Below are 13,826 nucleotides of genomic sequence, written 5' to 3'. Positions count from 1 at the left end.
ACTGCCATAAAAAAACACACCGTTACAGAAATATCACCTTGAATACTTTTCGCTGAAACACCATGTATAAATGTTTTTGCTGATTACCCATTTAAGCCTTGAAAAAGTTATTAAGGTTTATCAGTACAAACGCATCCATCATTCAATTAAAACATCCGTACCATTACCATTAATAAAATGCCCCAACTCCAGTTCGGTACACGAGAACTCGGTACAAATCGACCGACTTTTATTATTGCAGAAGTTGGCCAAAACCACCAAGGTGATATAAATGTAGCAAAACAACTAATAGAAATAGCGCAGGTGAAAAGTCCATCAAAAATGTGCAACGATAAGTTTTTACCCAATTTTTAGGAAGTTGGTGCTGACTGTGTTAAGTTCCAAAAAACGTGTCTCACAGAAAAATTTAATCAAGCGGCTCTAAATCGCCCGTATCGTAGTGAAAATTCATGGGGATCCACGTATGGAGACCACAAAAAATACCTGGAATTCACGGAAGAAGAATTTATGGAACTAAAAACTTACGCGAATCACAAAAACATCATGTTTACTGCGTCCGCTATGGATGTGCAGTCCTTACATTTTCTTCAGTCCATACGAGTGCCTTTCATAAAAATAGGTTCCGGTGATTCTAATAATTTAATTTTTATTGAAAAAGCTGCAGCTACTAATATTCCGCTAGTAATATCGACAGGTTTGGAACAATTTATAATTAACTGCTTTTAAACGTAACATTGTAGGAATGCAAGATTTGCCTGGTGTTAAAAATATCTATGAATGTGTGAGCAAATTTCATAAAAAATTTGCCCTTTTACATTGTGTATCAGCTTATCCCACTCCAATTAATGAGATAAACCTTAAAGTGGTCAGTCTTTATAAAAGAACATTTCCTGATATTGTCGTTGGGTATTCAGGGCATGAACTTGGCATTGATACAACAGTAGCTGCTGTTGCATTGGGTTCAAAAGTAATAAGAATTTTTTCCATCTCCGGGTATCAATTTAACTCATTCATTTTAGATAATTGAACGACATATAACACTAGACATAAACCAAAAGGGATCTGATCATAAGAGTTCATTAGAACCATGGGAATTTCGAACACTAGTTGAGAAAGTGCGACATTTGGAGATAGCTCTTGGCGACTCTGTGAAATTATTTCAAAATTCGGAACAAGCATGTTACGAAAAATTAGGGAAGAGCTTAGTGGCTTCTAAAGCTTTAAAAAAGGGTCACGTTTTACGCTTAAGTGACATGAAAGCTAAAGTAGCAGAGCCCAAAGGTATTGATGCTTCACTAATTTACCACTTGGTAGGAGAAATATTAAAAAGTGATATTGAGGAAGATGAATCAATTACTATAGACTCTTACGAATAATTTATTTAAAAATTTCAATAAATCACCTTTTTCGTTCATATTTCCAGACATAGATTGGCGCTCTATTGTGGTTTCCCTTCTTCAACCGCTTTGGTGGTAAAACATTCCTTTTATTTTCCACATGTCTTTTCATCTCAATTTTCTGTTGGACAACTGATAATTCCTTTTCCCTACGAATCCTCTTCCCCAATTCATTATACAAGTGTTTCTTCTTTTTCGCCGCCTCCGCTAAGTCATCCAGATCAACGTCAGGTAATTCACTCTGGGCCAGTTGTTTGAATTTCTCTTCTTTCAACGAAGATTTATTATTTTTTGTGAAATAAATGTGTTTGTTTTTCACGTTATGATCTACACTTGTTAAATGTAGCTGTGCCTGCAGCTTCTCAATTTTCCTTTGCTCTTGTGTCTTCTTTATCGTAATATACCGCAAATCCTGACTTCGCATTAACCGGACCTGTTCTGGAGTATCTTCTTCCTCTGCTTCTTTTTCAAAGTGCATGCCATTATCCGTTTTTGAATTAATCATGTGATGGTAAAACTCATCTGGATTTTTGTTAAGAGCTCGTTTGCGAAGGAGTTTAAGGGTTTCCTTTTTTTCGTTGAAGTCTTGAGCTCGTCGAACATAGTCTTTCTTTTTTTCTAATAATCCCAGATGCTTACGGTCGTCTGGTTGATGACGTTCCTTATGGCTTTTTTGGTGTGCTTTGGCGGCTTTCTTCCACACAGACATTTTTAACCAAACTTTTATATCAAAATAATCTCGTCAGTTACAGTGATACAAAAATACAAAATGCCTCGTTTTGCACATAACCTAGCTTTCCTTTGTAAATTTGACAATTTTGACATTAACCTGTTATCATAATAAAGTGGGCAACCTAGGCAAGCAAAAAAACTGTAGACGACGTTGCCATATATAGTCTTATTTCTTATTGTGTTGCCAGCACCAGCACTTTAATGCAAGGATAATTATTCAATGAAATTTATTAACCATTATTATCTATTATAATGCCCTTTCCACTTTAAAGTTTGTTATTAGCCCTCAGCTTATCTATTAACGCTTTGCAGTGCAATATCACAGTAGGCAATATTCTCGTATTGACAACACTGTATTTTTTTATGTTAAATTTGTTTCGTATTAAATAATTAATCGTAACTATTTAATGATTTTCAATAATGCCTGTGCCCACGTTGTGGTCTAAAATTAAAACAAATATTTTTCATTAAACTGGAAACTTCATGGCCTTGAAGCCCCAAGTAATCAAATCAACATCGTCAATAAAAATGGCGTACATCTTTGTGTCAAAGTGCATTGTTTATTAATTATTGCGGCTCATTTTGATGCTCCAATTATGTAATTTAAAAAAAGTGTGAATAGAAACATTAAAATAAGTGGTTAAGTTTACTGTTAAGTTTAATAAATAGACATGTCGAAAAAACTATCAATAACTGATCCTTTTCAACCAAAAATCACCCGCAATGATCGATTTGCTCAAATGTCCCATCAAGAAAAAGTAATTGAGCAAAAGAAACGTGAAATTCAAGCAAAACTGGAGGCCAAACAGAAAGGAAGTACAGAAACTACAACGAAAGCGTCATCTCCAACACCACCAAATAAACAATCGAAAAGGTATGGCTAACCATAAACGCGATGTTGTTTTGATTGTTATCTTTTAGTCCTCCTAAGAAAGTAGACATTAAAAAGTCAACAGGTTTCAATTTGTTCAGTAATGATGGTTCATTTTTGGACACTTTTAAACAAATGAAAGACAAGAAGTTAGATTCAAAACTGAAATCATTTAAATCCAAAGACCATGGGTAAGTTCTAAGTTATTACACCGCGCAGTACTAAGTGGCAATAATTCCAGTGAACAGCGTATTGGTAATAAAAACAGCAGGTGGTCGCAACGACGTCGTTCACCATCACCTAAAGATCGAAACCTGAAATCTCGAATCTCTCGCTTTTCTGAAAAACCCAACAATTTTGAACCAAAGATTACAATAAACACGTCGTTCAATAATCCAGTGTCACAGCACAATTTTGATAATCCACAAATTTCGATCAGTCCCCAAAATGTCACAGGACAACCGTTGTTGAAAAATATTTTGCCACCGCCTGGGGTTGTTTTCCCAACACCCAATCAGCAAACCAGCGCACCTGTGATTGCAGCGCCTCCTTTGCTTCTAAATGTGCCACCACCCCAAATTGTCCCCAGTCAAGTTAACAATACTCTTTTGTTGCCAAGTTCAGCAGGAAATGTTCTTGTGTCAACACCAACTGTTAGTGTCACAATTCCAGCTTCTGGGGTTTTGACAACAGTAACTTTGCCTCCACCTTCAATTATTTCAACTCAGCCTGTTACTGTATCGACAGCAAACGCCATACCCGTGCCACCCCCATGTGTACCAGCTGTAGAATTAGCATCCATCCCACCGCCAAATCCCATTCAAGTGCAGAATATCCCCCAACCGGAACCTATAAATACATTGAACATCCCGCACCCCGCACCAATTCAAGTTCAGAATATCCCAACACCTACTTCGATCCAGTTAAATGAGATCCCGAACCCGAAACCGCTTGACTTATTAGCAATACCAACTCCCAACGAAGATAAATCAATTTCGGATCCGGACTTTATCAAAAATATTCCACCTCCAAATAAATCAATTCCCCCGCCGACGTTACCAGAACCTAATGTGAACATCCCTCCTCCCAACACTCCTGTACAATCCACTTGCCTTCCACCACCTAATATAATCCCAGTTAGTATCCCTCCTCCTCAGTCAATTGCAACCCCCACGCTACCCCAAAACCTGACGGTACAAAGCATCACTCCATGCCAGAACATCCTAGTCCACACAATCCCTCCCCCTCCACAAATACAAACCATCCAAAACATCTCCAACAACCAGGCAATTCAAAACATCACCACGGGAGTACCGCCTCCAAACATTCAAAACCAGAACAATTTCGCATCGGTTTCTTCGATTTCGGTTGCTCTTCCAGTAGGCGTTGTACCGTCGAGCCCTGTTACTGTTACCAATACGATTCCGTCTTTGATGGCTCAGCCTATTCTACCACCTCCAGGAATGGGCGTGGCCACTGTTAATGTTAATTGCCCTCCTCCTATGTTGCCAACGCTTCAAGCTCCACCTCCGCCGAGTTTTGTAAATCAGCCGCCGCCTATCACCAATCAGATGCCGCCGATGAATGTGCCCCCTCCTCCTACGACAATGGCAATTATGAACCCCGCCCCCATCACTGGACCCCCATTCAGGGACATGAATGCAGGTAAATGGCGTTTATTAGTGGATGATGTTTTAGGGTAACTTGAAAGTTTGAAAGATTGCTTACATACAAGGTGGGCAAGGTTTTAAAAGTTTTGACTTTTTGAATTGGTTAGAGAATGCAATCAAATAGCGTGCATTTTTTAATACTGTAATATTATGCAAATTGAAACATAAAATTCGAGTCATGTTTCAGTGAACTACATTTTTTATTAGTGTGTTTTTGGGTTTGTTGTCCTTACTCTTTCTCATTCGCCCATTTTTAAATTATTTCTTTGTATCATCCATGTTCTATTTCCATCGTCCTTCCATTATGTTCCTCCATATACTCGCTTCTACTTTTATTTGGTCTTATGTAAAAAGAAATTTCATTCAGAAGACTGTGCTGTACAATATATTAAACAATTTGAAAGTTTAAAATTTAACAGAGCAGTAAACTTACACAGGAATAAGATGCTATAATAATGCCTAAATAATGAGTCCCTTTGTAAACTGATACTACAAATACAATACCTACTCAGAAAAATGTGCAACGAAAAAATCTCTGTAAATTGTTTCTTGTAAACTTTAATCTTTCATATACATAGAGTTTATGTGAATGTAAATTTAAGAATTTAACCGTGGCACTTTAATGTATTGTAGCATTTTTTTACTTCCTGAGCGTAAGCGCTTTTTATTAGTGATTATTGTCAAATCTTGATACTAGGAATATAATATAGATGGTTAAACGCCAATCAAAATTTGGTTAATCATCCCCATCAACAAGTTGAGGAGCGAGGGAAGTTCTGTCGAAATACACTTCGACCAGTTTTTTTCTTGTGTTAAAATTATTTTTATAGATTATTTTTCCCTCCATGATAATATTTTCTTGATCATCCTTGCCCTAAAAACAGACTCTAAAAACTCGATCATCTCAAAAGATCTGACTAGTTTTAAGTACTCATAAGTCATTGTTACACTAACATACATACGAATACCCCGTAATTTTACGATAGATGTAAGTAAATTTCAGGACGATTTCTTAGGTGCATATAATCCGGAGTGCAGTACTGAATGTGTATTTTTCCTAGCTGTAGGGATGACTCGATCCTTTCACTCAAATCATCATTTAGAGAAAATCGCACGCACGCGAGTCATCCCTGCTCCAGCACGGGGCTTTTAGTGATGTGTTGTGAAGTATTTCCCCCAGGTACTCCCGATTATGAAGCAATGGCGTCTCTCGGACGCATGGTGGCCCAATGCGGACCAGGCATAGAGGACGTCGTGAGACAACGCAAAACGCAAGACCCCAATCTGTGGTATGCAGGGACACCACGCTACCAGATTAAGTCCATTATCATAATACCGCACGCTTTTGTCATTAGCGTTAGTTTTCTTTTAGTTTTTGTTCGTAGTAGAGACGATTGACGAAAGCAAAGCGTTTTAGTCAGAAAGGACTTGGTCTTATTAAGCCTGCGTCGAATGCGTGGCGCCACCGATTAATATGTTACGCTTTTTAAATGTTTATAGGTTCCTATTTCACAAAGAATCCGCCGCCTATCAGCAGTACCAACAGTTGGTCGAACAGTTCAAAAGAGAAATTAACGCTAAGAATGAAGCAAACGAAGCGAAAGATACGCATTACAAGCCTGAAGATATTTACGAACCTGAAATGGCTATTGAAGACGAAAATGACACCATTAGTATGAAACTAGAGAAAAAGACTGACTCCGTAATATAGCCGTCTTTGTTGTTTCGTCGTTTTTCATTAATAATAATTTTTGTAGAGGGAAAATGAAAGCGAGGGTACAAATAAAAGAAAACGAAAAAGTAGGTGGGGTGATAAAGATACTTCCATACCGCCACCAATCGTTTTAAATCCTACACCAGGAGCCTTACCACGACCAGGGGGACCACAAGCTCAGAGCGGTTAGTTTCATTTCTATCTCTAGAGTGACTGCGACTTATTTACGAGAAAACAGTTCACATAACTTTTGCAAGACACTATAGGAAATTCTCGAATTTTTGTTGTATTATTTATAACTTCCAAAATTTCGAAATACGGGATAGTAAAATTAAAAATTTACAAAATATGAAATTTTGTGATTGATGTAATATAGCCTGTATAGAATAGTGTGGACATTTTTGTAGATGTTGTTCTCTTCCAGATGTTGAAATTGTGTTTCTTATCCACTGATGTAATCGAGGCGTTGTTCACTGAGGAATCCAGTTGTACATTGACATGGTATCAGTAGATTTAATTCCAAAATTGGGTACCCATTTTTATCGTTATAAGGATGATATTTGCTTTTGATGAACATTCTAAATCTAATAGCAAATAAAAGTACCTAATGCACCCCCGATTGTTAACATCTCTTTGCCACTGCAACAAGATAACTTTTATATCCAAGGTTTTTTTAAAGATATTTCTTTGCAAGCAAACAATTACTTGTGATATAATAACTAATTTAATAAAGTTGCATATTATGAAATTAGTAGTTATTTAAAGACAAAAATTAGTGATCTTTTGTTATTGTAGTTATCCATATTCAAGTTTTTATTTATTTTGTGTATTCTAAGGTAAGTTACTAAATCAAAATTTTTAAGTTTTTATGTGTACAAAAAACGAAAATAAGTACTGGTGAATTGTTGCTGTGTTTTCTCAAATATTTCGCAGTCAGTGGTTCCAAATAAGTAAGATTACTGGAAATGTACACTCTTACTTGTTTAGGTAACGTGATGCTGTCAAAAATTACCAGAAGTGATCCTGGTTTAATTCAGTATACTGTAAATACATATGGGTCCACAAATTTGTCTGAAGAAGAATGGAAAAAGGCTGAAGACAATTACAAAATTAACATACTCTATCAAGATATGATGAAAAAACGTGAAGAGTTGGAAAAGTTGCAGCTTGCGGGAAAAAATAAATATGATTACGATTCCGACGAAGACGTGGACGGCGGGACGTGGGAACACAAGTTGAGAGATAAAGTAAGAATTTGATAACACGTGGCATGTTAGAATTCTGTCTTCCATCTAAATGATTTATTTGTTTTGTTTACGTATTTATTTTTTGGTTCATCAGTTATTTCATCCCTTTAGACAATTTTTTGTGAGTTCTGGTAAAGACTATTGTGTATGTTTTTAATTTGTCTTATTATCTCCAGGCTTGTAACGCTCTATAGCAGTATCGTCTGTGAAGGAAGTTGGGGCTTCTGTAAAGTACAGAATTCTGCCTTTCACCCTTTTTTCGTTTATTTTTTTCAGTCATTTTCTTTCAGTATTTTTAATAATGCCAGCATGTTACATGGTTCAGTGTTGAATCTCTTCCTAGAGAACACTCAGCATCCAACCAGCTCATTTTATATTAGCGAGAATTATTGGAAAACAACATTGCTGTTGTTTGTGGATGTGGTGCTTTAATTTATATTGCTGCGATAAGTCATTCATTTAGAAAATATTTCCTTTTTTTTGGATTATTTTAGCACTTGTAGTAGTTCATCTTTCTTTATCTTTTTTTTATTTGTTGTAATGTTGTTTCAGGTTTCTGAATAAACTACTTTTATTCATCACTGCTGTTAAGATAAATTGTTAATATCTGGCTAATGAACCGCTTTTAATTTTTCTATATTTTCCAGTTTATATTCCATTCCCGCTGAGGAAATTGCTTTTTTTCTGTGATTTGTATACAAATTTTGACAAATATTATGTACTTCTACAGACCTATGAAATTTAAAAATGTTATACATTTGCCACTTCTGAAAATGGTAGACATTTTTGAAGATTAATATGGTTGTCAGGTTATGGTTACAAATGATTACAATATGGTCAATATGTTATCTGTCAAAATAATTATGATATTAATTTTTCGGCCACTACTAATAATTACACCTTTTATTTATGAAATTTCGTTGTAATCTGCACACTTTGTTACATTTTTCATTCTTCTTGTAACACTTTTGAGTTGCATATTCAATTAAAATATTTATAGGAAATGATGGCGACTCAACTCTGGGCTCAGGAATTAACCCGACAAGCCGAAGGAAAACACCACATTGGCGATTTTTTACCGCCAGAAGAACTAAAACGATTTTTAGAAAAATCGAATCTCACTAAAGAGCGATTACCGAATAATTCTGATTATAAAGATTTTAAAATTAAGGAGGACAATATCGGGTTTAAAATGTTGCAAAAACTCGGATGGTCACAAGGACAAGGGCTTGGTTCCAACGGAGCTGGCATTGTTGAACCTATCAATAAGTTGGTTTAAAACTAATGTTAAAATGTAATTTTTAGATTTGATTTTTAGAGCGGCTGCGCGGGAACAGAATCAAGGTTTAGGTTTAGGTGAGACAGATGAAGACAAAGAAGACGAATATGAAGCGTATAGAAAGCGAATGATGTTAGCGTATAGGTTTAGACCAAATCCTTTGGTACGTAAATGTTAATAATGCAATGAACGATTTAATGTTTCTATTTTTTAGAATAATCCTAGGAGACCATATTACTAAAACATTGAAAATAACGTGTATAAAATTTTTTTTTCGCCATTGTAAAATTGTATATATGTATATAGGGCAGCCTATATTATTTATGTTATGTTACTAGAGTATATTTATTTCAAGACGTTATTTTGTTTTATTTCTGTTGAACCCATGATGTGTTGAGCTGTGGTGTTGAGTTTCTGGTTCATAGAAAATTGAATCAGAGAGATAGTGTTAGTGGCCTTTTCTTTTATAACAATTTGAAATGAAAATATTTGAGCATTCGTGCATAAATTCTGGTAAACTTTTGATGAGAAATGAGTTACTATTATAACATTCATCGAATTTTTTATCAGTTCGCGCCCAACCAGTTTAAAAGTAAAGGGATTTTATTTTTGTTAGGATGGTAGTATCAACATTGTTTTTTGTCAAATCCCAATCCCATAGAGAATTCTTCCCGGTGGGGATATTTCTATGTCATATTACAAATGTCAATAATGTCATATACGCAGCTGATTTTGACAAATAAGCAATGATAAGAGTGACGAATTAGCCATAACATAACAATTTTAAATAAACCGCAAACTTTTAAAGCATAAATACCTAACACTGATCTTTTATTGTGTGTAATAAATGTGGCAACGATAATACAAACATGGAGGAATTAAACGATAAATTTTATTATGTTTACAGTTCAGCTATATCAAACAGAATTCAAATAAAAATGTAAGTATCTGAACTACAGCGTCACGTTTTTAATGTTTTACTGACCATTTTCATAGAGGGACTTTAGAAGGGAAACGCCAAAAACCAGAGTATGATAAACTGTTATCAGATCCGATTTTAAAGTATTCGGGTTTGTGTGAAGATGGTTGTTCGGATCTAATGGTAGTGTGCCAAATTTTTGATCAAAATCAGCCCCTCGCTCTTCCTGTGTCAACTTCCTATAAAGCATTTACGTCTCGCTGGAGGTAAGCCATTAACGCTTGGTTTAACAGTATTGTAATATGTCACGTTTTAGCTGGAATGAGTGGCTTACATTACCAGTTCAATTCAATGACCTTCCCAGAACTGCTCAATTAGGCCTTACAATCTATGACTGCATTGGACCGCAAAAGTTGTGGCCGATAGGAGGCACAACCATTTCGTTATTTAGCAAACATGGGCTGTTTAGACAGGTTGATAGAAAAAGTTGCAGTCCAATCAAATTCTGATTAAATGTTTGTAGGGCATGGTAGATTTGAGAGTTTTTCCCAATAGAGAAGCAGATGGAAATTACCCAACCACAACACCAGGTAAAGCCAAAGATATAGGAAAAGAACAAATGCAGAGACTGACGAAATTAACTAAAAAACACAGAAATGGTCACATGCCAAAGGTATATAAAGATTAATCTAGGTTTAGTTTGTAGTATTTTAAAAATTACAGGTTGATTGGTTGGATAGGTTGACTTTTAGAGAACTAGGTTTAATCAACAATGAGGAAAAGAGTTGCTCAGAGTACATGTATCTTATGATTGAATTCCCTATAGTAATTGTAGATACAATCCCTCATTATGTCGTGTATTTTGAGCAAAATGGTGAAGACATACATTCCTTTAGAGCTCAAACTGACATTGTTACAGTTCCAGATCAAGAAATGCTAAAGGTATGTTAAAGCAAAAGGTTGTTAAATTGTTTGAATTTTACTTCCGTGGATGTGAAAAATCGTGTTATGCGCTTTCAAATTTTTGCAATATGTGCATTATGGACGAATGAATATAACATAAATTGCTTCCTCTATACATGCATTAGATTATGCAACCCATTATACTGTACATACACAGTTATACACAGGGAGCGTATTCTATAGTTATACAGTATGATTTCTTTACCAAAAATTTTGTACTGATAAATTTAAACAAAGCGCGAGACAATAGCGCTCACATAATTTAATAAAGAAGAAACTGATTTTGAAACCTTGGTTGTATGGATTCACTTAACTTTCCATTGTTATTATGTGTTGTTCATGTGCGTACTTTTCTCTTTGCAACCAGGAAAATCTAGTGGAACGAAAACACCATAAACTCGCCCGTTCGTTGCGTAGTGGCCACTGTGATAAAGACGCTAAGCCAAACGCCGCCATTAGAGACATCTTGAATACCATAGTTTCTTATCCTTCCACTAAACCTCTAACAAACGAAGAACAAGATCACGTATGGAAGTTCAGATTTTACCTCAGTACTCAAAAGAAAGCTCTAACAAAGTTCTTGAAATGTGTGAACTGGACACAACAGAACGAAGTACGACAAGCGACATCAATGATGCGAATATGGGTACCTATGGATGTAGAAGATGCTCTTGAACTTCTGTCACCAAATTTTACGCATCCGGCCGTGAGAAAATATGCAATTTCGCGATTGCAGCAAGCTCCTGATGACGACATCTTGTTGTATCTTCTCCAGTTAGTGCAGGCGCTTAAGTATGAGAATTTCAAGGACATACAAGAAGGTACTGATGAGTAGGAAGTGTGGTTGAATTTATAATGATGTTTGTTTAGCGTACGCCAGGATATCGCCAGGAAGGGAAACTATCTTAATGCACGAAGAAAAAGAAGCACAACTTGAGAAAAAAGATAGTAAGGAGAGTAATAGCACGATAACGAATGAATCGGTGATGCATAGGTCGTCAAGTTACAATCAAGCCGACCAAATCGCTTCTTCTAATGTAAATAGTGTTATTGAAGTTGACCCAGATCATAGGGCAGCTAGTTTACCTGAAAACATTATGCCTAATGTAAATATTTACACCGATTCGGCAAACACCGACACTTTGCAAGATCACATGAACGAGGAAGAAGATATTCAGGATTTAGCCACTTTTCTCATTCAAAGAGCGTGTAAAAATGCCAAGTTAGCTAATTATTTCTACTGGTATTTGTTAATAGAGTGTGAGGATCCGGAACCAACCATGAAACAAAATGTAAATTTCGTTATGTTTCACATCACACATACTGACTTTTATTTTTAGATTGTAATAAGAGAACTATACCTGACAGTAATGAAAACGTTTTCGCAAACGTTAGCCAAAGGTAACTCCGAAATGCAGAAGAAACGACTGACTTTGTCTTTGCAGCAAAAATTCATTGATAACTTGGTAAAACTAGTAAAAACGGTAATTCGGGAAGGTGGGAATCGAAAAAAGAAAGCTGAAAAACTTCAACAACTGCTTTCGGACCCTACCGCTTTCAAATTCAATTTTAGTAATTTCGAACCGATTCCATTTCCTTTGGATCCGGAAATTACTATTAAAGGAATTATTGCCCAAAAAGCGAGTTTGTTTAAATCGGCACTGATGCCCTCCAAGCTATACTTTGTAACGGCCGATAATACTGAATATGTCGCCATTTTCAAACATGGCGACGATCTAAGACAAGATCAGCTTATCTTACAAATGATCACTCTCATGGATAAGTTGCTGCGCAAAGAAAACTTAGATCTTAAGTTAACTCCTTACAAAGTTTTAGCAACAAGCACAAAACACGGATTTGTTCAATTTATTGATTCTGTGAGTGTGGCAGAAGCGGTTGCTGCAGAAGGTAAACTAAAGTTGTAATTTTTTTATGTGTGTATTTACATTGTGATTTGTAGGGAGTATTCATAATTATTTTAGGAAGTACCATCCACAAGAAAATGGTCCATATGGAATAGCGCCTGATATTATGGACAGTTATGTACGATCTTGTGCTGGTTACTGTGTTATTACTTACCTTCTTGGAGTAGGCGATCGTCATTTGGATAATTTATTGTTGACAACATGCGGAAAGTTGTTCCATATTGACTTTGGATACATTTTGGGTAGAGACCCAAAGCCTTTACCCCCTCCTATGAAACTAAGTAAAGAGATGGTGGAAGCGATGGGAGGAGTCAATTCGGAGCATTACCAAGAGTTTAGGAAACAATGTTATACCGCTTTTTTGCACCTGCGCAGGTATGTATGGTTCTAAAAATAGTAATATAATTTTTTCCGTTGTTGTAGTGCAGTTTTTAAATTATATACTTTTTTAACGTTGTTTTGATGTTTTATGATTTTTAGGCATGCGAACTTGATGCTAAATCTTTTTTCACTGATGATCGACGCAAGTGTACCAGATATTGCCTTAGAACCAGACAAAGCTGTCAAAAAGGTTCAAGAAAAGTTCCGTCTGGATTTAGGAGAAGAAGAGGCTGTGCATTACATTCAAAATTTAATTGATTCTTCTGTAACTGCTGTTATGCCAGCAATTGTAGAACAATTCCATAAAATTACTCAGTATATTAGAAAATAATTGATTAATGTTTTTGTATATACTGCAACATGTTAATTTGTTTTTTGTATTTCTTATGTAATTAAAAACAAATAAAAATTATTGATTGTTTTGCTACACATCAAAATATTAACTGGTGATAGGAAAAAATGTAAATAATATTTTTTAAACTACTGTTGTTGACCATGTTGAGAAACTTCCACGATAACTGTTACATATTTTTAGACGATAAAAATTTTTAATCAGTACCTAACTGATAAAGCAAGCATATAAACACAATGACTTTACAGTTTGCCATAAACTCGATCACGAACGTTTTTTTCTTATCTTCACGATTCACTGAGTTTAACAAAACTCAGCATAATTTGTTTGCTCCCTACTTTGTAACTGCATTTATCAGTCGCGCCTTTTAATTAAC

The 13,826-nt window shown here is 35.6% G+C and overlaps 4 protein-coding genes across 6 annotated transcripts; 3 read left to right on the top strand and 1 right to left on the bottom strand.

Moving 5' to 3' along the window:
* Positions 1-56: 56 nt before the first annotated feature.
* LOC135126816 (sialic acid synthase) lies at positions 57-1,428 on the top strand. Its single transcript, XM_064052971.1, has 4 exons — positions 57-303; positions 355-694; positions 741-967; positions 1,020-1,428. The coding sequence occupies exons 1-4, from the start codon at positions 178-180 to the stop codon at positions 1,374-1,376; spliced, it is 1,050 nt and encodes a 349-aa protein (XP_063909041.1). The 5' UTR covers positions 57-177; the 3' UTR covers positions 1,377-1,428.
* Positions 1,362-2,391, bottom strand: LOC135126817 (probable U3 small nucleolar RNA-associated protein 11). The gene has a single exon (XM_064052972.1). The coding sequence runs from the start codon at positions 2,104-2,106 to the stop codon at positions 1,399-1,401; it is 708 nt and encodes a 235-aa protein (XP_063909042.1). The 5' UTR covers positions 2,107-2,391; the 3' UTR covers positions 1,362-1,398.
* Positions 2,392-2,501: 110 nt separating this feature from the next.
* On the top strand, positions 2,502-9,267 carry LOC135126815 (uncharacterized). 3 transcript variants are annotated; one of them, XM_064052969.1, is made up of 10 exons: positions 2,502-3,003; positions 3,051-3,191; positions 3,242-4,665; positions 5,851-5,959; positions 6,171-6,372; positions 6,428-6,569; positions 7,372-7,631; positions 8,632-8,900; positions 8,950-9,073; positions 9,125-9,267. In XM_064052969.1, the coding sequence occupies exons 1-10, from the start codon at positions 2,801-2,803 to the stop codon at positions 9,149-9,151; spliced, it is 2,901 nt and encodes a 966-aa protein (XP_063909039.1). In that variant the 5' UTR covers positions 2,502-2,800; the 3' UTR covers positions 9,152-9,267. The 3 variants fall into 3 exon arrangements, with proteins under 3 accessions (XP_063909039.1, XP_063909038.1, XP_063909040.1); XM_064052968.1 differs by having other exon boundaries at positions 5,839-5,959; XM_064052970.1 differs by lacking the exon at positions 9,125-9,267 and having other exon boundaries at positions 5,839-5,959; positions 8,937-9,026.
* Positions 9,268-9,603: 336 nt separating this feature from the next.
* On the top strand, positions 9,604-13,510 carry LOC135126813 (phosphatidylinositol 3-kinase catalytic subunit type 3). Its single transcript, XM_064052965.1, has 10 exons — positions 9,604-9,850; positions 9,907-10,095; positions 10,146-10,302; positions 10,353-10,502; positions 10,553-10,771; positions 11,160-11,613; positions 11,663-12,084; positions 12,133-12,700; positions 12,753-13,092; positions 13,198-13,510. Exons 1-10 carry the CDS (start codon positions 9,780-9,782, stop codon positions 13,427-13,429), a joined length of 2,802 nt encoding a protein of 933 aa, XP_063909035.1. The 5' UTR covers positions 9,604-9,779; the 3' UTR covers positions 13,430-13,510.
* The last annotated feature ends 316 nt before the right edge of the window (positions 13,511-13,826 follow it).

This window comes from Zophobas morio, unplaced genomic scaffold (assembly GCF_036711695.1).
Source record: "Zophobas morio isolate AGI-343-1 ecotype UQ-CSIRO unplaced genomic scaffold, CSIRO_AGI_Zmor_V1 ptg000011l, whole genome shotgun sequence".
In the NCBI taxonomy this organism is placed as follows: domain Eukaryota; kingdom Metazoa; phylum Arthropoda; class Insecta; order Coleoptera; family Tenebrionidae; genus Zophobas; species Zophobas morio.
The sequence above is the reverse complement of the archived record's forward strand: the minus strand, read 5'-3'. Positions and strand labels throughout refer to the sequence as shown.